The sequence below is a fragment of the Gymnogyps californianus genome, chromosome 1 (assembly GCF_018139145.2).
Source record: "Gymnogyps californianus isolate 813 chromosome 1, ASM1813914v2, whole genome shotgun sequence".
In the NCBI taxonomy this organism is placed as follows: Eukaryota; Metazoa; Chordata; class Aves; order Accipitriformes; family Cathartidae; genus Gymnogyps; species Gymnogyps californianus.
In genome coordinates, this window is record NC_059471.1 from 158,577,196 (window position 1) to 158,602,729 (window position 25,534).

At 46.8% G+C, this 25,534-nt stretch overlaps 1 protein-coding gene across 4 annotated transcripts in view; it reads left to right on the forward strand.

Moving 5' to 3' along the window:
• Positions 1 to 25,534, forward strand: part of ABTB3 (ankyrin repeat and BTB domain containing 3) — a 182,612-nt gene that overhangs the window by 15,180 nt on the left and 141,898 nt on the right. The window contains exon 1 of one of the 4 annotated variants that reach the window (XM_050913535.1): positions 14,808 to 14,865. The exons of the other annotated variants lie outside the window; for them this stretch is intronic. Coding sequence (XP_050769492.1) covers positions 14,853 to 14,865 — 13 coding nt within the window. The 5' untranslated portion in view covers positions 14,808 to 14,852. Of the gene's footprint in view, positions 1 to 14,807; positions 14,866 to 25,534 lie in introns of those variants that run through there. 4 annotated transcript variants of the gene reach the window in all.

Genomic DNA, 25,534 nt, shown 5'->3' on the forward strand with positions numbered 1-25,534 from the left:
TCCTGGTAGTGGGTTACTTGCTTTTTCACATGTATGTAGCAGCTTTGTTTTAAAAGACTCTGCCAGGGAGAGGTCGTACTGCAGGTCACAGAAGTGACAGTGTGCATTTAAAAAGTGGGACACTTTACGTAGCATAGAGAAGCAGTCGTAGATACCCATGTGATGTGAACTTGGGACTGGGACTTAACTGGGAAGATTCACCATTTAATTACCTGAGAAGAGGAGCTCGCCCTTTAACGGGAATCTGCTGGAATTTTGCTGGTAGCACTTCCTGTTAATAAACATTTACCTCATTACCTGAAGATGCTATGTACAGACAGACGTTTAGTGTGCTGTAGACTACCTGTAGCCATAAGCCCCCAAGGGCATAGCCAACTAATGGTGGTGGTGGAGCTTCCTCCCCAGGAACAAGGGGGAGCTTCGTATGTGCTTGGGCCACAGGCCAGGCTTATTTTTTCTTACATTCACTACATGAATTCAGTGTCAGCTTTCTTCCAAAGAGTACAAAATCATAATTTATTTTATTTATAGAGCTGTGTGATTTATACCCTGAGATATGTCTCGGTGGTTTCAAATTACAGAGAAGCATGGAAATACTGGCTGATTTTTCCCTTACCCAGTCCATAGACTCCGAGCTGCAGGTCCAAGCCTAAAACTCAGCAGCTGGTAATGAAAACAGAATTTAGTTTCATGGCCTCAAGTCTTGCTGTAAACCTTTCCTAAATTTCTGCTTCCAAATATCTGATGAGGACATGCTGCAATGATCTTCCTTAGGCTTATCGTTATTGTGAGAGAAAGCAACTTCAGTTCCATTTAGGTCAAATATATTATCAGGCAGATCTAGTGGTTGAAGAATGGAAAAGTTCCATTGAAGTCAATATAGCTGTGTTTTTAAAAAAAAAAAAAAGAAAAAGAAAAAAAACCAACCCACCAAATGAGTCTGTGACCTGGTATCTTCCCAAGTTATTGAGAGTTGGCCTAGAAAAGATACGTACAGCCTTCTGTTAATCACCGTGTTTTACTGTGGTTTCTATTCCTGGAGCGTGCTTGTTGGAGAAAAACTTCTCTTATATTTGAACTTTCATATAGAGCTTCCCTCCTTAGACGATTTTCAGTGATACCAGCCTTTGTGTTTGAAGCGCCACTGTTGATGGAAGCTGTCCTTACAACACACACACACTTGAAATACCTCAAAATGAATGACTGATGGGGACATTAGTGCGTAGTATGTCATGGCTTTGGCATGCTACCCATTTGCGAGGGCACCTTAAGGGATGCTATCCAGATCTAGCAAATATGCCACAGCCCATTGCCATCAGGTTGCCCGATGCCTTCTCCCGGCGAACGCGAGCGATTCTCCCGACAGGGAGTCATTTCAGGCAGTCTTGCTGCCTCGGGGTGCTGGATAAGCTGTCAGCTAGCTGACAATTTGCCTCTGTTTTACATGTGTAAATGTAGCGTTGGGAAGCACTGCCTCCCTTGAGCGTGCACAAACCAACCTTGTACTTGTGCACGTATTTTAGTCTGGGGATGCTGAGGTTTGCTGTCACCTCACTGTTCATGCAGGAGAGCACCGGCGCGTAGGTGCAGCTGTAGCTACTTATGGCGGTAGTCGATTTGATGCCTCTCATTTTGGTGTAGCATCAGCTGCCTGACTGTGGGAGCTCTTTTCCCTGACTCTTGGGAAGCTGGAAGGGATGTAAAGCAGGGGTGGGTACTGCCTTCACATATGGAAATGGCACGTCTCCTGGCATGCCCAGCCTGGCTCAGCACCCTGCTCCAGCCCTGGGCTCTGCCAGGTGGAAACCATGCAGAGCTTCTGGGCAGTTGGGCTCTCTGTGCTCCCCTTAGTTGTGAGTCTGTCTGGGGAGGCTGATGCGCCAGTAAGGAGATGCTCTGGTTGGTGTGTAGCTTTCTGTCTCTGTTAGCAGGACACCCGGCTTTAATGTCTTTAAGGATAGTATCTTGGAAGCCTAGTAGAAAGTAAAAGCTTAAGTGCTTTGACTCTGGATCTTCCTTGCAGAGACAGACTGCTCCTTTCAGCCCTGTGCATTGTGTAGACAGTCACTTCTGAAGCCTAGTTGTTTTCGAAGACCGGGAGCCAAAGAGGAGGGTCTCTGGAAGCCTTTCTGCTCAGAGGTGACCTTCGCTGCCAGTACTGGCTCCCGCCTTGGCTGGGCAGTGCTGGGAGGCTGGCGCGGTCCCATGGGAGGCTCTGTCGGGAGGTACGTGAACTCTGAATTTTTTCTGAGACCGCAGCAGGGCCTTTGCACAGCAGCTGATCGCCTTCAGAAACTCTGCAGCTTTTTATGGCAGCAGAGGGAACAAGAAGGCTTAATGAGTCCTGTTGGCTCCTCCAGAAAAGGAAGGAGGGATTTGTGTTGTTCTGTAGGCCTTTAAATAAAAATAATAAAAAGCCAAATACGTTTTCTGACTTGTGCGAAGTGAATATCTAAAGTCGGTGGAAACTGAGGGGAGATTTATGCATCATCTGCTGTCCTGCACGTACCTGAGTAATTCATTGAGAGAAAGTAAGGGTTAAGGAAAGTGGCAAAGAAAGGCAAATCACTGCAGGAGTAGCAATTACCATGCTGTGGGAACATGGGACGTTGCCCCTTCTGTTCTTGCACGCATGCACTGAACCTCTGAAGACACCTGGAATCAGTATAACATTTCAGGCCAAGACATCTATCCAGGAAAAAAAAGACATAGACAAGGGGGAATAACTTTGCTCTCCTGAGAAGATGCCATTTGGGTGTCAGGATCAATACGTGTTCCTGAAGTAAAACAAAGAAGCAAACAGACTCTTCCCTTGCAATGAATCATTAAGTTGCTGGAAAGCGTGTGTGCCTTTATGAGGGTATGTATGTTTGTATTGCGTGGATCTGAATTTGCCTGAAATTTAGATGTCCACATTTGTATTTGATTGCTTGCTGTCTACTGCAAGGCCAAGCAGCTGGAATTGCACGTGCATGTGGAAGAGAAAATGCATCTAGCCAGGAGGATTGGCTAGAGATTAAGTGATCTGATTGACTAACTAAATTGAATTTCAGTTTTGGTTGCTCAGGAACACCGCAGTGAGTAGCTTCCATACCTGCTAAGCTCAGGACCCCCTGAAAATGTGGGTAGCAGATGTCTTAGATCATGTCTTCAGTGGGGCCAGCTGTTGATATGCCTCGAAGAAAAGCACGCAGTTGTTAGTTGCACGGGTTTGGCTAATGATATTGTGCTGCCTACATCTGAAAACCTGGCTCAGCATCCGCCTCCATGGTTTGCAAGGTGTTGATGGTACCTGAGGCACAGTGCTGCTCCACCGCCTTGTGGGGTGTGTGCTGGTTCGGCTTTAACGGGAACAGAGTCAGGCCTGTAGGAAATACAATCATCAGCAAGTGGTGAGGGTGTACCGTGAATCCGGAGTAATTCTGTCTTTGCAGTATTTCAGTGACGTGCCCGTAATTGCTTCTTTAGTCATCGTAGATGTCTGTTGGGTTTGTGATCTATAAGAAAATAAAAGGGAAGCAGGAAGGACTGAATAATGTTCCTGTGACAAAAGCACTCGCTGAATTCATATGTGGAGCAAGCTCTGGAGGCTCCTTCCAGTCCTCCTCGTCTGTGACTCTGCACCGACTAAGCTCAATGGGAATTAAAGTTTCCCTCTGTTTTGCTCCTCCTCAAGTAGCAGCTGATCTTGAGCCTGATAGTCCCATGTTTCTTGTTAGGATGGTGCTGGGCCGACTACAAGTCTCTGCAGCGGCAGTTACAGTGGGTGATAAGCTATCAGGTGCTGCCCTCTGCCACGTTCACTCCTCCCTCGTCCTCATCAGTAAACTCATGGCTAGGTTGATTTTGAGACTGAAACACAGAAGCGGGGGGAAACCCTTCTGCCTCTATCTAATGCGATATCCCTAGAGCAGTGCAGTTAGAAACCACAGTGTATCCACTGTGCGGCTTTCCTCCCACTCCTTTCAGGGGTGTCTGGAGAGAAGGATGGGCTTTGCGCGGTGCCCAGGAAGGTTGCAGCAAATCTGCTCAGTGTTTGAGAGCTTCACCAGCTATCGAGGCTGGTTGCATCTTTTTACCCATGCATATGCTGCAGGAAAATAAGAAGGATGGGTTCTTAAAAAGCAGGCATTTCTAAGTGAATTGTCTTCCCAGCACCCTTCTCTTTCTTCAACGTGTAAATAGTGGAGGCGAAAGCAGTGTCAAAGCTAACAGTGGGTGAAGATGACATATAAAAGTGCTCTCCACCGCTTGATGGTAGCGGGAGCTGCAGTGCATTTGACTGGAAGCGATAGCAGCAGCTGTCTCTCCTAGCACACCCATAGCAGCGTTCCTTCTGCCGTCATTCCTCTGAGGCATGCTGCGACATGGCCTTTGGTGCTAGACACCTTCCTAACAATGTCCAAGGCAGCACTCCCAGGCTCTCCCAGGGACAAGGTCTCTGCTTTACTTCTAAATTTGGATCGTGAGGTTTCATTTAAAATCCACAGGCTGCAGGAAGTAGTTGGGCTGATTTGGGGGTTTTGCCTGAGACGTAACATCCAGCTTGGATGTTCCTTGACCGTCACTGTGATGCATCCTTCGAATAAATTGTTAAAACTAAAACCGCATGTTGGGTTGGGAGGTCTAACCTCGTTCCTCTTTCACCGAATGAGAGGTTGCTGGAGTGATGGTGTTACATACCACGCGCGGTGGAGCGTGGTACTAATTATTGCGCACGGGTGCAGGCAGCCCCATTCCATACATTCTCGTTTCCGTTTGTTACTAAGTAGGAGTCATCATGCTGCTGGTGGTCTCTGGTGCTCCCCACGTATCATCCGTAGGGTAGGCATCTGCCAGAAGGTGGTGTTTACTGCAAATTAGAGGTAAGCAGCCATTTCCCCCCTCCTGCTATTCCCCCAAAGTTTCAGACTTCCCTGGCTTTAAAAATGTGATATACCTACAAGCATAGCTGTGGAGAATTACAGGTAGCTTGTAGCGAATCATAACCTGATGCAAAGGAAAGTTGGGAACACCAGGCTGTGCAGTACAATCCTATCAAGAATTAAAGGATGGTTAGGAAACGAAAGCAAGCGTGGGTTATACATGGTGAATTCTTGAAGGTGACCTGTAAAGTCCTTTAAAAATGGAGTTGTCCCTTTAACAATATGCAAACAGCACCAGGAAAGGGAGCATTTAGTCACATACTTTTTTTTTTTTTTTTTTTTTTTTTTTTAAAACCTCTGAAGTTCTCTGAAACTGCAGCAGCAGGCTGGCCCTGCTGTGCTGCGGTGCCCCAGAGTGCTCTGATGTCCCTGGTACCCTGCTGGGCGATTGATCTACCCCATACAGGTTCCGCGCGGTGGTGATTGCATATTATGAGATGGCACAGCTTAGCATGGCCTATGATCATACTATTTTATATCCTTTTGAGATAATATGTACAGAAATGTTTTTAGAGATTGTGAAAAACTGTTGCCCATTTTAAGCAGTGTTTTTCCATCCTTCTTTCCAAATCCATCCTTTTTCCAGTGAGTGGAGAGGTGAAATGAGTGGAGATAATTGCCTCAGCCATGTGGGCCGGCAAACCAAGTGGATGTACTCCATAGTCTGGTATTTTAGTTTCCAAGTTCCTATCAGTGCTGCTGAAAATAGTTTGCTCTTTAGATGCTCTTGGTTCTGCTGCTTTGGGATGACATGAAATGTGTCCATAGCATTTTGCAGCTTTCAGCTTTTGCAGTTTGGCTTCTAATGGCCGAGTCACCTCCATTTTCTCTCTATCTCTCTATCTCATCCTTTAGCTGGGCTGAAACTTGTGTTGTGCAGGGACAGTGGAGGAGCCACAAAAGTTCCTTCCTAACTGGGGCCACAAAGCTTATTCTGGTAAATTGGATCTACTGAGCATGGTCGTACGGGTTAGATGTAAACTTTTAACGTGTATAACATCCGACTAGCTTGGGAGGTTAAGGGATAAAGCAAGTTGCCACCGCAGCAGCAGTGGAGGAGGTGCAAATGGTCTAGGATGAGTGTTTTTGTCTCTTCTTCTACTTACTTCTGTGCTTCATAAATGGTTGCCGAATATGTATCATGCACCAAGTTACTTCAAAACATCATTGCACTGTGCAGCTGATTAAAAGGAAAATGCACAGTGACCATCTTGAATAAATCCATGTGCTGTCACTGGAAGATACATGCTGATACAGGCCCAAAGTTATTAAAACTGTATTTCCAAAGACATTCCCTTCCTCTTAGCGTTCGGCTTTCCCAGCCCTGTGGCTTGCAAGAGCCCCTGGTGTTGACCAGAGCCCTGGAAAATTGCGAAGATGAAGGAAGTCAAGGCTGATGGGGAGGGGTTGCCCTCCTCGTGCAGCTCGTTTGGCGATGCTGCTGGTAGGACAGCCAGTGCCGAGGGTCATTGCTACTGAAGGACTGGGCTTTCAGCACTGTTGTGCAGAGGTTTCTTAGTAGCATGTGGCCAGTGTCTCCTGATGCATCACCTGGCATCATCTCTAAGCATGCATCACCTGGCTTTGTGGGAAGGATGCTTGATGTTTGCTCTTGGAGAAGCAAAAGGAGTCCCAGGAACTTCACCGAGAGCGGAGAAAGGCAGCTAAAAAGAGACATGGGGAGCAGCCCAGCTTTTGATAATCCCTGACTAAGCCACTCGGCGCCAGGCTTATCCCCTGAGTTGCTGATACAACAGTTGGAAATAGCGTCTCTGCAAGGCCCGGGACTTCCCGAGAAGTCAGGTTAAGGGTAGATGTCCTGCAAATCCACCCCCTCAGCCTTTGCTCTGGAAATGCCTGTCATCTCCGAGCAGCGAGAGGGAGGAAAAAAAAAAAGGTATTTTCATGAGGGCCATGAACTCCATAAAGAATGGGTGAGTCTGAATAAACTTGTTTTCCCGTTCCTGTCTCAACAAGGTAAGACGCCTTTAAAAAAACACAAAGTGCACAACAGCCACTTGTAGTACTCCTCCAAGAAACAGAAATGACTGTGTTGTGGGCCTTTTGATTGACGGCTGCTGCGGCAGCCCTGGCCTGGGTTTGAAATCCCCTATATCTTGCAGGAGCTATCAAGCGGGTTGCACAGAAGCCATGGCGAACGTCAGGCGTTGGACTTGCAGTCAGTGTGTCCCTTCGAAGCCAAGGGCACGACGGTGTGGAGGTCCAGTCCCCTCCTGTGTGTGTTAGGCGCTGCTTGGGAGGCAGAGGGACGAGTTGGGCGTGATGGGGAGTTCCCTGAAGTGGACAACTCATAAAGTTGCGGGGAGCTGTTGCTTGCTGGTGTGTTATTAGGGATGGTTTATTTACGAAGTACCTCCGCAGGCAGGGCAGATGATGTCAAATAAAAAGCAATTTTGAGGTATGGTGCCAGCAGAGGAGCTGTTTGGGTAAGCGCCAGGAAGCCCGCACCCTGGCAGCTTGATCTGATACTGTTTTACTATAATCTATAGAAATCTTTCTTTCAAGCTGCTTATGATTTTTCATCTATTATGTTATGTTATGTATGTTATCCGCCCCCTTGCTGCTGTATATTGCTGTTTTTCAATTACATGTAAATTGTCTTCACTTCCTCTTCTCTCCCTGAACTATAAACAAATTTCCTCAAAGCCCCTGTGCCTCCTAAACCTGCTGATCCTCTTGGTGGCATCTCCTCAGTTGTGCCTCTCTCCCCCCCAGAAACCTGTAGCCTTTGACACAAAATTGTGCCTTTTGGCTGAACGAAGGCTTATCCTCCCTGAGTGTGCGTGTCTCCCCGGCCTGAGGGCTCATTGCATGGTTTCACTCAGTCTTCCCCTGCGTTGGTGGTTCTCCATCACCTGGTGACCTCCTCAGCGAGTGAAGTGGGTTTTCTTACCAGCCTGTAAGAGGAGGGCAGATGCGCATCAGCCCTCTTCCTGTCATCAGGTGCTGTTCGCTACCTTTTGTAAATGTGATTTGATCATGAAATTTGCTTGGTATTTCTGGTCTTTAAGTCATTTTTTGTAAAAACACCCTGTGTCAGTGTTCTTCACATGATAGCATTTGGAGATCTAGTGGTTCTGCATAAAGGTTGTGGGTGCTGTAGGAACTTCTTCCTCTTCTACCAATATTGTAAATAGGGAAAATTTTGCATTAAAATATTGTGAAAATATGTAAATGTTCTAAATTGCCAACTGTCTAGTTTACCCATATTTCTGATACATCTAGGTTATTTAAGCTCACAGTAGGCGCGCTAACAGAAGACATGGATCTGTGATTCGCGTAGGTGATGGAAAATCTCCAGGCACATTCCCAGTGGTAATGCTGGTCTCCAGTGGAGACAGTCAATGATCTGAGTTTGGTTTTGAGTTCATCCAAATCATTCCTCATAACTGGCTCCTCCATCCGTTAGCCTGAGGTCTGACCACGCTCGGTTATTTATTTATGGTTCCTCTGGCATAAGCAGTGGTTTGCTTTCCAGGACGAGCCGAGAACGTCGTTATCCCTATGTGCTAAGTTAGCACCTTTCCTAAGAGCGTTAGTTCACACTGTGAAGGGATTGGGTCCAAGGCTGGTCCAGCCTTGGCTTCCAGCTCTGCTGAGCTAAATCCACGGCAGCTGGTGAACGTTATCCAGATTTACACCAGTGTAGATGAGCGTAGACTTTCCCATTCCCTCTGTTTTCGTGAGGTTATTGTTGAAATCATACTCTTCCGTGTATGTTTGTAATCCCATAGGAATAAGTAATAAAGACTGCTTAATTAATCTAGGATTCATTCCCTCCAAGACACTTGCATGTTTGGAAGACATTTAGGTTTCTCTGGGCAGAATCATTCTTCATTGAACTTTTCTTTTACTCATCATGCTGTTTTATGTTGTGTATTTTATTTCTTCTAATAAAGCAGTTGATTGGAATTTCCTAACTCTGTGTTTTACCCCATCCCCATGTCGCACCTCTTTTCTACAAACTGTTTATCTCCAGACTGCTGGTATCTTGCTAGTTCCATATGAGCTTCACGACTGCTCAACAGCAGTTTTTATGGTCTCAGTGCATATTTGGTTTCTTTAGATCCCTTCTGTGCATGTCATTTGGTCTTACTGAGTTGTAAAATGGTAGGCTAAATTTATCCCTTGTTTAACGCCATTGACTTCGGTAGATGTTTGCTGTAGAAAGAATTTGGCACATTGATTAAATGGATATACTTTCACATTTCTTCTTCTTTTTTTTTTTCCCCAGGCTTATCTAGATCATGAATTTTATCTCCTGCTTAATACTTCTGTGTCCTTTGTACAGAACACATAGGGAAATAACTATTGAGTGCTTCATGCATCTGGATTCTTGTTATGTGATCCCCTGCCTTGTTCAACAATAGACCCATTCTCTCCCCTGTATTTTCCTTGGTTATATTTATAAAAACATATACTTGTTTCCCATTACTCTCAAGCTAAAAGCAAAACAAAAACCCTACTGTTTGTCCCCTTAACTTTATGCCTTATAATATTTTACCTCCAGCGTATATTCAGACTTCATAACTTCTTTTCTTTCTTTGATTTCTTTTCTCATTTAAGAAATGAGCTCGCTTCATGCCAAGAGCCAGAGGAGCCATTTATTTTGACCCACTTGTTTCTCTCTAGCAATGGAATTGCTTTCACATGTGTTTCTACCAGGTTAGCCTTTAGGATATCCCATCCTTTGCATTTTGGAATGCAGGTCACTGTTTTCTCAACTTTTTTAGTCGAAGATGAATTTGTTTTCCTGAAGAGAGATTGTAAGTCCCTTCCTTAGTACTTGGTTCATGCAGAAGGGCCACCAAGATTTTTCTTCTAGGTTTTTAGTAAACACCTCCCTCCTAGCACCAAATTTAGCATTACCTCATGTCTCATTGCATTCCCTGTTGAAATGTGTTATCGTTACCTTCACAGTTCACAAAGTCCTCTGACCTATATATTACAGAATGGCAGGTCTTTCCCAAGAGCTAGCTCAGCAATTAAGATTTTCCACTGGCACAGATGGTTATGATAATAGGACATCATATAGTTATATAGAGAGAAAGTGAGAGAGAAGGAGAGAGCGAGCACTCCTACAATTTTTCAAAGCAGTGTACAAACATTAGCTAATTAACCCTAGTAACAGCTCTGCAAGGAAATTAAATGTGATTATTCCCATTTTATAGATGGAAAAGCTCAGGAAAGCAGACTAAGTGACATGCCAGAAGCCAGCACAAGGTGTCCTTATTGAGGGGTGGGATGAGATTTGAGAACCAAGAGCCATCCTGGCATGGCTGCTGTTCAGTCCAGCAGGCTGCAGAATGCCAGGTGAGATCTTTCCTGAAATCCAGCTGGTTTACGCCTCTTGTACGGTTTTGAATTGTCCCTCGTGTGCTCGTTTATTTAAGAGAGAGTTAAATTGTTATTTTCAAAGCTTGTCCTTCTTTGCATGGCTTGCATTTGTCACTACCTGAAGCCAGAAGAGATGCTTGGCGTTGGAAGTTTATTTTCTATCCACATTTTTTGGTGATGAAAACAAGCAGGTTTGTGTTGTAGCTGCACTGAGGACATCCACCTGGTTTCAGTGCAGGGAGCTCCAGCACCATTTTCTGCACGTGGCTGCTGTCGGAGTTGAAATGCAATCACCGAGGCTGTTGTCGGAGGCTCCGACCTGCTGAAAAAAATGTGTAAGTAGTTGTGTAGTGAATCATTATTTAGTTTAACTGACTTTTTTTTGTCATCTCATCCACTTCGCCCGCTGGGGGTGGGGGGGGTGGTGTGGGTGTCCCAGTCTGTGAATGGCAATTGTGCTTTAGTGGGCACAGTGCTCACCCCATAGCAGCGCAGAGGGCCATACCCTTTATGCCTGCTTTCAGCACCGCATCAAAGCAGTGTGGCAGCAGCCTGCGTGCTCTTAGAGGCATGAACAAGGGGCTCAACTCATTTAACAGCTACCAGTTACCAGCCCTGTCTGTGCCTTAGCTTATCCACAGCTTAACAGGGCAGCAGATTAGTAACCCTTCAAGTCTCGTGGCTTTTGTGGAAGCCCCTTTATGCAAGGGGAATTGGAGGTGATGTCCATGTCAGATTCAAGTGGGCAATGCCCTGAGACTGTGATGACAGTTTGGCGTTTGGGTGGGTCCTAGGATTTGAATGTAAGATTTGGATTTGGTCTTCCTAATGAAATAAAATGTGAAATCCAGTTGCACTTTCTTAATCTTTTCTCACCTTGCCTGTCACTTCTGCTTTTTGAGAACTGGGCAGAAGTCTTGTGTTATCGGCTGCTATTTTTAACCTGTGCAAACAGCACCGTAGATAACCTGTACACTTTGCAACCATTCCTGGAATGTAAGTCTTTCAAATAACCTTCATCTCAAAGAGCACGTGCAAAATCAGATGCAGAGGTCGCAAGCATTTTGGAAAAAGATGGTGGAGTTTTGAATGTTGTTTGCTTTTTATTTTCAGGTAGCCATCTGGCCGAACACCTGAAAGTGGGGTAGTATGGTGTTTACTCTTTCATTATCAGTTGCTGGCAATAGCAAAACTTCTCCCTGAGGAGTTGTCCTGGTGAGGGCACAGCAGGAGCATTTGAATTGAAAATGGTTGTGCTATGTGAATTTTTCTGTGCCTAATGGAAACTACAGCAGGGAGCTGGAGGAAAAAAAACCATTTCTTTTTCTGCGATGTCGCTATCATAACTTATAATGTAATGCAGCTCATTTTATCTCTGGTTGGCCTTCCACTCAGAAAACAGGGAAGCAGTGCAAAGCCATGCTGGGTGATGAAGGGCTCTTACTCACCGTCCCACCCCGCTGCACAATAGAAATGCTTTCTCAGCAGCAGGCATCTGCAAAACCTGAAATCTCTCCTAAAGCAAGCGCTGCCCCCGTGCCTGGGAGCTGAACCTGTGTGTGGCCACCCATGCCTGGGACATGTCCAGGGGCTTCCCCCGGTCCCTGCCGCTGCAGGGAACTCATCTTGCCTCCTTGCCATCGCCCTGTGAGCTGGTGAAGCTTTGTTATTCCTGTGTTATGGAAGGAGGGGAATGTTTTTGGGGGGCCAGGGGAGGAGGAGGACATAGGTTGGTGCCCTGGGAGACTGTGCTCCCTGTGAGCTTGGAAGAGGGCCAGGGACTGAAGCTGCTGTCTGGGAGAATTGCCCTGAGCCCTGCCCAGCCCCTTGGGCAGCCGCAGCAAGCAGGGGAGGAGGCAGAAAGCAGGTAGCTGGTGAACTTGAAGGGTTTGTGCCGCAGACCAGGTCTCTCTGAAGCCAGGAGAGGTGGGGATGCATTGCAGTTTCCCCCAAGTAACCGTAGCCTCGTCCCCCTGTGGGTGCTGGCAGGGAGGTGGCCCCCACTGGAGGTGGCCATCCCACAGCAGTGATCTCTGCCTTCATCAGCCCTGGGCTTAACACCTTTGAGAGGAAACTCCGCATTGTGTTAATTATCCTTGGTCTGTGCTGGGCTTCATTGTTTAAATGGGTCGTTTCGCACAGGGGTAGAATTGGACTCGGTAAGGCCTAATGTGGATTTGGTTTATGAAGGAACGTAAATCTAGCAGCGCCACTTTTGGAGGAGCCTCTTTTGGAAAGCGACTTCACTACATCAGGCTGAGTGGTTTAGTTTGTTCGCTTTATTCTTTCTCAAAATCCAGCATCTGTGAAGTTATTTCCATACAGTAGGAACTATACTGGCAAACGTCTGCCAGCTGGTGGCAAGGTCCTAGAGCAACGTTACCTGTCTAGGCGAGCTCCATCTGGTGAGCTGGGCTTGCAAGATGGGTACGTCACCTGAGCTGAGGTTTTTAGTTGCCTTCTAAGAGCGGTATCATGTGCTGCTGCCCTACATCCCTGCTTTACCTATGGTTTTGGCATGTGCCCTAAAGCTTCCCTCTGTGCCGGACCCTGGGGGAGCTGAATGCCCGGCTGGGGTTGTTTTCAGCGTGCTGCAGCAAATGGATGAGCAGAGGCTATGAAAGAGCAACATGCTACGAAGTGGCATCACAAGAATACATGGGATTAGAAATGGTCTCTGGAGTTGCTGTTTATATTCCGAGTTAAATTAAGGTTTCTGAAATTTGGAGTCAAGGGGGAACGGGGTTTACTGGGAGGTATAGCTCGCAAAAGCTCATTACAGAGGCCTGGGTAAAAAGACCCTTAGGAATCTGATGGAGTGGTTATGTGAAATATTGAGGAAAACCAGACTGTATCCCCAATTTTGCCCTTAAATATACTTTCCTGTCTTCATTAAAGTCAGCAGCAACCTTGCCTATACATCTGAGGTCAGAGTTTCGCATATTAAAAGAGGCAGGCTTAGGTTGTTTATTGTTGGTGTGCAGATTGACTCTGCAGGGGATAAATGCAGTTTATTTTCATGTGGTGGTGTGTAAGAATGCTTCAAGGAATTGCAGGCACCAGCGGGGGCTTAAAGGAAAATCTGGAAAAATACTCACATACTTAAAAAATTAAAGTACAAATCATAATTTTATTTCAAGCTTAGCATTATGATATTTTTCATTCTGCAGAAAAATAAGATTAAAAATTGGTTTTCATATGGCACTAATGGATTGGTTACATAGTTTGAGCAGATCTATGCTCAAGCTGTGAAAAATCTTGAGACGTGGCTGTATAGTGTGAAAGAATATTGATGCCGTCTCTGTGAAGTTTTCTATGCATTAACAAGTGGCCTGGACGAAGTAGGAGTAAGGTGTGTAATACTCAGTTATCTGAAGATGGCAAATTGGGCATGCTTTTCACATAGCGGCAGCAGCTGCGAGATGGCAAGTGTAGGAAGACCAGGAGAGTAAAGAAGAATGGGCAGCTGCTTGTGGTGTTGGAATTAGCATAGATGTGTGGAAATACTAATACACATGGGGTGAAAATACTATCAGCCAGAAATTAAAAAGAGATTATTAAAATGCAGAGGAGCAGAGAAAGCCTGAGGATACCTCACATAACTAGCTCATCAAATGCAAGTATTCAGTTTGATGTGTTGCAGAAAGCAAATGTTATTTGCCTTCCAGGACTACAAGAGAATATGTCCAAGAGCAAATAATACATTCTTAAGTGGACCTGCTTAGCATTCCTGTGCACTGGAGTAAAATAAGCTGGTTTGTACTTGAGGCAGCATGAGAAAGGACCTGGATTTCTTTCTTGATGTTGGTTATGCCAGTGGGAACTAGCTCTGGCTGGAAGTCACACTTAAACTTACTGCACGTTCTTCTGTCATGCAAGCAGCTTAAAACTGAAATCACTTCGGCAATGCTATTTTTCTTCATTTTATGCCATTTTTCAAAGGTTCTGGGAAAGTGGAAAAGGAAATTATGTTAGATGTCCTTTTTCTTGGCTGAGGGGGCACCCCACTGATCCATTGCTTTGGTGCTTGGGTGTGCTCCCAGCCTTAACAGACCCTTCTCAACCCATTCGCACCGCTGTCATGGGTTAATTCTTGCTTGAATTATGCCCTGCATTGCATGAATGGCCTGACAAGGGAAGCTTTGCTGCTTTTTTCCCCTGCTATGCTCACATGGCAAAAAACCTAAAAGGTCCTCGATCTGCTCATCAGCAGCATTGAGAGACAAGTGCTAAGCACAGAAAGTAGGGCTTTTGAGGGTTGCGGCCAGGGTGCTAGCAAAGACTTACTATTCTCTTTTCAAATTACCTTACATTTCAGGTACATTTGCTGATAATGTGTGCCCTATGGCCCCTTCAGTCATTCCTGTGTGCTTGCATCCTGTAAAGGTCACATCTGCTGTTTCTGGGAGTTCACAGCTGGTGAAGGTTAAGTGATGAGTGAGTTCTTGGAAAAGAGTTAGCCCAAGCCCAAGCCCAGTTAGTCACTTCCAGCAGGGTAACTCAAGATAAGCATGGATTAACAGAGTTTGTAGGCTTCCGATTTGGACCTGGTAGCATCTACCTTCTCACATGTGCCGAACAGGTAGGTTTACCCTGGTTTTATTCACAGTATACAGCAGCCCAGTCCCTGGGGTGCTGGTTCATGTCTTATACTGGAAACTAGAAGCCAGCCGTGCTTCTAAGAGGCTTCCATAAATACAGGCTGATTTGTGTGGGGTTTTTTTCCTCATTCCTCTATGATATTGCAAAATGTTTTATGTGAATGTCAGTGAAAGTATTGGTAAATACCTGTAACACTGTTGCTTTGTTGTTTTGCAATTATCCTCATGCTTTTGCAAGAGCAAACTCACTGGCTGGAAGGAGGTTCTTGACTCAAAAAGCGATTTGTATATATATGACTAGTGAGCGAGTGAGAAGTGATCAGCTATTTGACTTGTATTCTTCTCCGCGATCAGCCCGTCTCGCCAGTGTTGCCCTCCATGAGCACTGGCCAGCCTGTAGGCTGTGACACTGGGGAATTTGCTGGTGCATGGGGGGGTGGGCGTGGGGGGCACTGCTTTCTCCCCGGTAGTACCACTAGGTACAGCATCACCTTCAACTGTGTGAGGCAACTAGCGCTGGTTCCCTTTCCTTGTGCCTCCTAAACTGAACACCCCAGCTGGGATGTGCTCAAAGCAGCCTATGCAATATGCACACCCAGTCCTCGTGTCCTCAAGATGGCCAAAATACCTCCTTTGTGCTGTGCTGCCCGGTGAAACATGGCTACTGCTGGCAGGATGTGTGATTGCTCACCGGCGGAGATAGATGGACACAGTGTTTGTGGTGGTGTAGAAGAGTCAGGGCAAACCTGTGTATGGGGGAGAGTGGTCTTTGTATCTGTTTGTAGAAATAGGGAACATCATCTTCCTGGTGAGAGGTAGTCCACACTGAGGGTAAAAACACGTGGGCATAGAAATCCTAAGATCTGATTTCTTTTTATTCCTCTGTCTTTTCTCTCCCTCAACCAGCTACTGAGTGTCTTTTTGCTTAGTCTCCTTTAACCTCCCCCAAACCCCACAAAAAAAAACAAAACAAAAAAAACCCAGAACAAAACAAACAAACGAAAGACCCCAGCAACAGCAGCAGAACTTATTTCTTCAAACCATGTGTGGGGTTTTTTTCATTGCAAGATGGACTTTCTTGCTGGGCAGCTTTTGTCCGGCACCTTGAAACTCTTTCAGGTTAGCCTGGTGCTAGGGTCTGTGCTCCTTCAGCCACAGTCTCCACATTACATTGCTTCCCATGCGTTTTCTCCAATTGCAATGAATGTTTCTACCTGTTACCTGCCAAGCCCAGGATGCGGCATCCCAGCTAGACTGAAGGTTTTTGTAGCACCCAAACACGAGGACGTCTGTATGATACCGAGGCCTGACTCAGTCACAGAGCACTCTTGGTGGCTTGAGCCATAGAGACCAGGCTTGGGGACCCCATCTTGCAGGACGTTGCGGTGATGGAGCAACCACCTTGAGTTCCTCAGGGCCTAAATACTGTACACTGGGAATTACATTTTATTTTCCTCATGATGGGGTGCTCCCCTCCTTCCTCCCCCAGCCCTGAGTTTAAATCCTGCCCTCAGAGCCTGCTGCAGTGGCAACAGCTGAAACATAATGAATGAATATTTATTCATTCAGGGAGCCCTTCAGGGACATAGAAGAACATTTAGGGTGACTCTCTTCAATAATTGTGCGTGAGTGTTTCCACGTATATTGAGGAATGTTCTCAGCAAGAGGTTCAAACAGCTGCTGACAGCTCTATCCTCTGTATTCTGATGCAGTGTTCAGATAACTCCCTCCACTCAAACCAGATTGCATCCCGAGAGAAAATCTCTCTGGGAATGAAGTCGGGCAGCTTGACTGTATCATTTTATATTGTCATTTGAAAGAATCATTTCTCTGCAGCTGGGACTGTTCCTCTGAAAGAAGTGAAGGTTATAATTTACTTAGCTCCAGCAGGGCAGGGGATGCTGCACAGCCATACACACAGTCTTATTGTTTTCACAGCATTGAGCAGCACCATCTTCTCAAACTCGGAGCCTAGGGTTTAATACAGCTTATGAGAAATGGCAGCTTTTGCAAGAAAATAGAGTAAAAGTGTTAATCTGCATGCCTTTATAATTCCCACATAAAGTGAAAATTAGCTGCCTTCCACTTTGCAGGAAAAAATTTACCAAGAGGGGATCTGAAGAAAAGATTGTTTTATTTTTACTTAATATGCTATATTACATTTACCTGCTTGTTATCAGTAACTGAAACCGAACTGCAGTTGTCAAAATAGGTGAAGCACATTTTGCATACATATAGAAGGGTGTCTGTGTATATTGAGTTAGTGCTTGGTCCTGGATGGTCATGACTGACCACCAAATGTCCACCTGCTCCTCCAGCCTCTCGGGACAGCATTCGTGGTCACTTGTGGTCCGAGCCAGCTCCTGCGTATGTCACTGGAAAAGCTCTTGTTGACTTCATTTGGAGCTGGCTTGGGCCCCACACTTGAAGATGCTGCAGGGTTGCTTGCATGCGGAGAGGGACGGGACCTAATACTCCATGCTGAAATGAACTATTTTAGCTTGACGTCCAAAGCCGTGCTGCACGCTTCATTCTTGAGGGTGATGGGAAGTGTTTGCTCACTGGCAGTGGACCGGGGCTGGGGAAACATTCCTGCCCTTCGTGCAACAACTGGTGGAGGAAAGCATCTGCTGGGGATCCCGTTGCCTGGTGTGCTGTTACTTCTGCTTTAGTCTGTCAGCTGTTGTAACAGGAGTTACATTTACTGGCTGCTGATGCTGTGGGGATCAGATTGCTTCTTATGGGCTGGAAGACTTGAATCCATTGGTAGATGCTCCCATATATAGTGCCCTCTCCGCTTGATAGATAAGTGTCCCAGCAAGGTTACCAAAATAGTGCAAGAGCAGAAGGTACGTAACCAACTGCTCTCTCTATCCCAATGTGAAATGTGATGGCTCCAGAGACGAGCGCAGCCATGCCCCATTGGAAAAGTCAATTAGAGGTCAAGAGAAAAGGACCCAGGTATGAAGTCGAGAGTATATGCCATACTACAGCTCTGCAGGCAAGTCCTCTGGGCCAGTGAAATGTTTTTTGATGGGCACACAGAGAGGACGTGGATTGCCAGAAGTCAGGCAATGAATCAGATGAACTCCAGAGGTCTAATCTCCCAGGAGCGTGCTGCGGCTGTTGGCAAACTCTTCCTCCTTGCAGAACCAAGGACAACTGTTGGATCAAGAACTATTGCAGGAGCTAGATAAATTAATTTTTTTGGAAATAAAAGTATTTATACAGGTTTACGTTCAACAGGCTGATATGCTTGAAATCTGATTATAAACAAAATTTTTTTTGCACTGAAAGATAAGGCTGTTGTGACTTGATTTTCTTTTTTTCTTTTTTGTATTTGGCACAAGTTGGCTTTTGTATGAGATGACTAGGGGCATTTCAGGGGTTCTGAAAATGCAGGTACAGGTAGACATAAGCATCCCTAATGTTCTTACGTAAAGATACGGTAAATACACGGGCATGCATACAATGTGTATAGAAACACATATATTTGTGTAAATTTAGCAAATTGTGACAGTAAATTCTATGCATTATTAAAAAAAATTGCATGTTATTTTCAGTTCCAACAGTTCAAATACAGGGTTAGTTTTTCTGGCTAGACTGCTGTGGAAACCTAAGTCCAATATTTACACACATTGCTCGTGCTAGAAATTATATAATCCTATTTCAGAGCAGTTTAGTCACTGATACCAGTGTAGGTTCACAGGGGTTAGATGATGCAAACGTAAATCAGCAGAAGCTGAGTTCCAGTGAGAGTTTAAGTTTTCAGAGCCCTGGAAGGCACTGGCAGTCATCTTAATGTGGAAAACTAACACACACACCATAAGTATGCTGAGTGCAGTGCTTTTCGTGGCCATGAGCAAAGCACATAAATTTTTTTACAAAAAGGAGCTATTTGTGTATGTTTGTACAGCATTTTACGTTGTCACTGCCAATCTAGCTTCCCTCTGTCCTGTCTCTCAGCCATAATAAAGAAATCCACCTCTCTGCTCCTCCATCCTCCCACTTACTCTTTTTGGGGAATCCAAATATCATTGTATTGTGCTTAGCAGAGGTAAATACCTATTGGAAAATGAAGCAGCAGCTTAGGAGACATGTTGTTCTGCTGCAGCTTGTACGACGTACTTGCATGCTCTTCTGAGCATGGTTTTGCCCCATCTGTCCAGCTGGCTTTCCCCTCCTGTGGTTTCACAGCCCTTCGGCAATAGTGGGAAATAGTTACACGTATCCCAAGTAACCATAAATGATTTGTCCACTTTTTTTTCCTGTCCTTTCCAGTTGCAGCACATTTTCCTATATAGATTTTTAGGTTTCAGCCTTTTAGTCCTGTGGGGGTAGGCTTGCTCCTGTTCTCCTAAATTAAGTAAGTTCAACCCATGCTGTCATTGATATGCTCTCAAATCAAACCTTGTAATCTCTTCGTAAGTTGTCTTTTGGCCAGATCATGAAGTTTGCACTGAAGATGAAATCAGTAGGCGTTTGCCTGAATAAAAACCTCAGGGTAAGGTTTTTGCAGGGTGAGCTCGTTATAGAATCATAGAATCGTTTAGGTTGGAAAAGACCTTTAAGATCATTGAATCCAACCATTAACCCAGCACTGCCAAGTCCACCACTAAAGCATGTCCCTAAGTGCCACATGTGCATGTCTTTTAAATATCTCCAGGGATGGTGACTCTGCCACTTCCCTGGGCAGGCTGTTCCAATGCTTGACAACCCTTTCGGTGAAGAAATTTTTCCTAATATCCAGTCCAAACCTCCCCTGGTGCAACTTGAGGCCGTTTCCTCTTGTCTTATCGCTTGTTACTTGGGCAAAGAGACCGACGCCCGCCTTGCTACAGCCTCCTTTCAGGTAGTTGTAGAGAGCGATAAGGTCTCCCCCGAGCCTCCTTTTCTCCAGGCTAAACAACCCCAGTTCCCTCAGCTGCTCCTCCTAAGACTTGTGCTCTAGGCCCTTCACCAGCTTCGTTGCCCTTCTTTGGACACACTCCAGCACCTCAATGTCTTTCTTGTAGCGAGGGGCCCAAAACTGAACACAGTATTCGAGGTGCGGCCTCACCAGTGTCAAGTACAGGGGAGTGATCACTTCCCTAGTCCTGCTGGCCGCAGTATTTCTGATACAAGCCAGGATGCTATTGGCTTTCTTGGCCACCTGGGCACACTGCCAGCTGATATTCAGCCAGCTGTTGACCAACACCCCCCATGTCCTTTTCCACTGGGCAGCTTTCCAGCCACTCTTCCCCAAGCCTGTAGCGTTGCATGGGGTTGTTGTGACCCAAGTGCAGGACTCAGCACTTAGCCTTGTTGAACCTCACACAATGGGCCTTGGCCCATCGATCCAGCCTGTCCAGATCCCTCTACAGAGCCTTCCTACCCTCAAGCAGACCAACACTCCCGCCCAACTTGGTGTTGTCTGCAAACTTACTGAGGATGCAGTCGATTCCCTCGTCCAGATCATTGATAAAGATGTTAAACAGAACTGGCCCCAGTACTGACCCCTGGGGAATACCACTTGTGACCAGCCGCCAACTGGATTTAACTCCATTCACCACCACTCTTTGGGCTGGCCATCCAGCCAGTTTTTTACCCAGCGAAGAGTATGTCCGTCCAAGCCATGAGCAGCCAGTTTCTCCAGGAGAATGCTGTGGGAAATGGTGTCAAAGGCTTTACTAAAGTCTAGGTAGACAACATCCACAGCCTTTTCCTCATCCACGAAGCGGGTCACCTTGTCATAGAAGGAGATCAGGTTAGTCAAGCAGGTCCTGCCTTTCATAAACCCATGCTGACTGGGCCTGATCACCTGGCTGTCCTATATGTGCCGTATGATGGCACTCGAGCTGATGTACTCCATAACCTTCACTGGCACCAAGGTCAGACTGACAGGCCTGTAGTTCCTCCGATCCTCCTTCCGGCCCTTCTTGTAGATGAGCATCACATTTGCTAACTTCCGGTCAACTGGGACCTCCCTGGTTAGGCAGGACTGCTGATAAATGATGGAAAGTGGCTTGGTAAGCACTTCTGCCAGCTCCCTCAGTACCCTTGGGTGGATCCCATCTGGCCCCATACACTTGTGTGTCTCTAAGTGGTGTAGCAGGTCGCTAACCATTTCCCCTTGGATTATGGGGGCTTCATTCTGCTCCCCGTCCCTGTCTTCCAGCTCAGGGGGCTGGGTACCCAGAGAACAACTGGTCTTACTATTAAAGACTGAGGCAAAGAAGGCATTAATTACCTCAGCCTTTTCTTCATCCTTTGTCACTGCGTTTCCTGCCACATCCAATAAAGGATGGAGATTCTCCTTAGCCCTCCTTTTGTTGCTAATGTATTTATAGCAACATTTTTTATTGTCTTTTACAGCAGTAGCCAGATTAAGTTCTAGTTGGGCTTTGGCCCTTCTAATTTTCTCCCTGCATAACCTCATGATATTCTTGTAGTCCTCCTGAGTTGCCTGCCCCTTCTTCCAAAGGTCATAAACACTTTTTTTTCTGAGTTCCAGCCAAAGCTCTCTGTTCAGCCAGGCCAGTCTTCTTCCCCACTGGCTCGTCTTTCGGCATATGGGGATGGCCTGCTTCTGCGCCTTTAAGATTTCCTTCTTGAAGAGTGTCCAGCCTTCCTGGACTCCTTTGCCCTTCAGGACTGCCTCTCCAGGGACTCTGTCAACCAGGCTCCTAAACAGGCCACAGTCTGCCCTCCAGAAGTCCAAGGTGGCAGTTCTGCTAACCCCTCTCCTTACTTCTCTGAGAATTGAAAAGTCTATCATGTCGTGATACCTATGCCCAAGACGGCCTCCAGCCGTCACATCACCCACAAGTCCTTCTTTGCTCGTAAACAACAGGTCTAGCAGGGTGCCTTCCCTAGTTGGCTTACTCACCAGTTGTGTCAGGAAGTTCTCTTCCACACACTCTGGGAACCTCCTAGACTGTTTCCTCTCTGCTGTATTGTATTTCCAGCAGACACCTGGTAAGTTGAAGTCCCCCACAAGAACAAGGGCTAGCGATTGTGAGACTTCTCCCAGCTGCTTATAGACTATTTCATCTGCCTCTTCATCCTGGTTGGGTGGTCTCTAACAGACTCCCACTATGATATCTGCCTTGTTGGCCTTCCCCCTGATTCTTACCCATAAACACTCAACCCTATCGTCACCATCATCAAGCTCTAGACAATCAAAACACTCCCTAACATACAGGGCTACCCCACCACCTCTCTTTCCTTACCTATCCCTTCTGAAGAGTTTACAACCATCCATTGCAGCACTCCAGTTCTGCAAGTCATCCCACCATGTTTCCGTGATGGCAACTATATCATAGTTTTCCTGCTGCACAATGGCTTCCAGCTCCTCCTGTTTGTTGCTCATGCTGTGTGCATTGGTGTAGATACACTTCAGTTGGGCTATTGATCCCACCACCTTTTTGGGGGGAGAAGCCCTGATTCCTACGTGATCATTCTCAGGCGCTTCCATGGTTTCTAACACATCAATAACACTTGCGTCTTTGCTGCCGCATGGCTCTTCATCTCCTACCTCCACTGAGATGGCAGACCAAAGGATGTTGCTAGCACACCGTCCCTGAAACATTGGCGTGCCGCCCCCAGGCTTATCTCTAGCGAGCCTGGTTTTATCCCTTTCCCCCTTCAAATCTAGTTTAAAGCTCTTTCAATGAGCCCTGCTAACTCCTGTGCAAAGGTCCTTTTCCCCCTTTGAGACAGGTGTACCCCGTCTGTTGCCAGCAGGCCTGAAGTCCTGTAAACTGACCCATGATCAAAAACCCCAAAATTCTGCCGGTGACACCAGGCTCAGAGCCAGGTACTGATCTGCTGGCTCTTCCTGTTTCTTCCCTCATCATTCCCTGCAATTGGAAGGATAGAGGAGAACACTACTTGTGCTCCTGATCCCTTAACCAGTTGTCCCAAGGCCCTGAAGTCTCTCTTGATTGCCCTCGGACTTGTTGCAACTTTATCGCTGCCTACCTGAAAAATCAATAATGGATAACAATGTGAGGGCTGTACCAGGGTAGGAAGCTTTCTCTTCACTTCTTTAACCTGGGCCCCAGGGAGACACCGGAGTTCCCTAAGAAGTGGATCTGGTCTGCATATTGGGCCTTCTGTTCCCTTCAGAAGGGAGTCTCCTATGGCAACAACCCGTCTTTTTTTCTTTATGGAAGCAGTTTTGACGCAGGTCTTAGGCCGACTTAACCTCCGCAACACCTCCAAGCTAGATGAACCATTGTCCTCATTATCATTCTGTTCCACTTGCAGAGCCTCATACCTATTATGCAAGGGCACCTGGGAAGGTGGGGCAGTCACAGAGGAGACATGCCTGCTGCGCCGGGCAGGAACTTGTCGCCATTGCCTCCTATCCCTTAAGTCACTGTGCTCAGCCAGGCAGAGAGAGGATAGGGAATCCTCCGTATCATTTGTCCTGTCTGCCTGTTAGGCCTGTCCCAGGGAAGGTAGCGTGCAGTTCCAAGAGTCCGTCTATCTCTCGCACTCCCTGATACTCCTCAACCTACTCACCTCCTCCCGGAGCCCTGTCACTAAGTGGAGGAGTTCCTCTACCTGGGCGCACCTCCCACAGGTGTGCTCGCTATTGCCAGCCAGTACTGGCGGTACTGGCGTAAGAGCAGGGCACACCCTGCAGCCTGGCACCTGGGTGGCAGCATGTTCCCACCGGAGCTGTGTCTGGGAAGCTGCATCAGTCATGGTGGATGCAGAGCTTAGAGAGGCCATGGTTTTCTGCTGGGTGGATACCATTGCTCCCTGGTCGAGGTGGCAGGGCTTCAGCGCCCTTCCTGCACGCCCTGTTTGTGGCCCTCCTGGCTGCTAGCGCTCCCCTAAGGGCTTCTTTTATATGCATGGGGGGGGCTTGGCTCCCGTTGCCCCTGGCCCTGCCAGCTGTTGCCACACGAGCTGCGGGCTCCTGGTGGCTCTCTTGGCTCCCCTGAGGTTCCCCCGGTTCGGGAAACCCTCCTGGGCACCTCGCTAGAGCACTCCACTGCGATCCTGCCTGCTCCGGGAGCTGCTCACCTCGGCAACATTATGCATGTGAATTTAACCTTTCCCTTTAAGACAGTGGTCGTGCTTTGAATCAAGTGTTCATCCTTGCCTCCTAGTGCTTTCTTTTTTCTACCGCAAAGGCTGTTGGTTGGATCCTGACTGCTACTCTTGTATGTGACCATGAGGGTCTTTCTTGGTGCCTCCCCTGGGTACCTAATGTCCCATCTGTCCAATATTTTTAATTCAGGACTGAAGACATTGCATTTATCTGGCTTAGCCTTTGGCTACTGAAGTGGCAGACCCTTCTCTTCAAAAATGGAAAGAGGACAGCCTCTATATAAAAGTGTAATGCTGTGAGGTAAATCATCACCACTTCTACGCCATGGTACTCCAAAGAAATCCGTATAAGAGCACAGACACATGTCAGGGTAGAAACTAGGCTCTGTGTCATAAACCTGTGTTTTGGAGACAAGCTTGTTAGGTGGGCGATCGTCCTTCTCTCTCTCTCCTCTGTTTTTTTGTGTTCTCGAAAGCTGTCAAAGTAGCATTATGGTTGTAGGCCTTTTAAAATACTGGTACTTATGAGCCAAGAGAAGAGAAGATGTGGTGTGTTACAGTAATAAGTAGCTCCGACAGAAAGATGTAATTGTGCCAGGGCTTCTGGTGACCTCATGAACCACATGAGCAGGCTTGGCTTCTCACCACATGCCCCAGATGGGAGGCGCTTCCATTGCACAGTTATATTTGAAAATTAAACCAGTTGTACTTTGATCGCTTCAGCTCAATTTTTGCACTTCTCCTTACTTGTGGTCGTCTCAAACCCTCCCCTTCTTCCATCCGAGAGTGACTTGAATGTGTGCCGTGTTTCAGTATCAGGAGCCAAACCTGTGTGGCGTGGGTCTTCAGCTACTGTCTTCTCTTGGCATAGCGTTTTCTGCTGTGATGGTCCCTCTTGGCTTCCTCGCCAAGTCCTCCGTCCGTCCTCCCTGTGCTTCCAGTTGAACACCTTCCCATTGCTCACCTCCTCAGGCAGCTCCTGCCTGCCCTTTGGCCTTCAGCCTCCTCGCTTTCCTCTTCCCAAAATTACGATTTTTGTTTTCGCTGGGAGTTTGTGAACATATCTATATGCAAAATACGGCACTAGCTAGTGGTGCAAATTACCAAGTCTGTGTTCGGTGATGACCTTGCAAAATCTGACGTTTGGTGCAGCGGTGCTTGAGCATACCTGCTCTTGTGTCACAGCACGCGGGTATTAAGGGACACGGGGGTCTTGGCGCCGCACACGGAGGAGAGCATGAGCAGTGGTTGCTGGCAAGGACACAGGGCTGTTGCCGGATCCCGTGGTAGGGAGGTCCCTTTATTTTGGAGCTGTTGTTGTGGCACCACGTCGCAACTTAGCTCAAAGCAAGGCGATATCCCAGAGCAGGAAACAGCTGGAGAAACATTGCAGCTGGCACTGGTGGTCTTCATCTGTGCAAGCTTTGGGACGGCGGTGGGGTTGGTTGGTGAGACCTTGCAGCAGTTTGCTGCTTGGTGTCTCTTCCTTCAGTACCTTTTCTTCTCACGCCCCGTCAGACCTCGTTTGCATCCCAAATTGCTGTAGAGAAGGCCAGGAGAAGGGAACGGGCCCTCTTCCCCTGGGAGCCTGCTGTGCCACTCTTG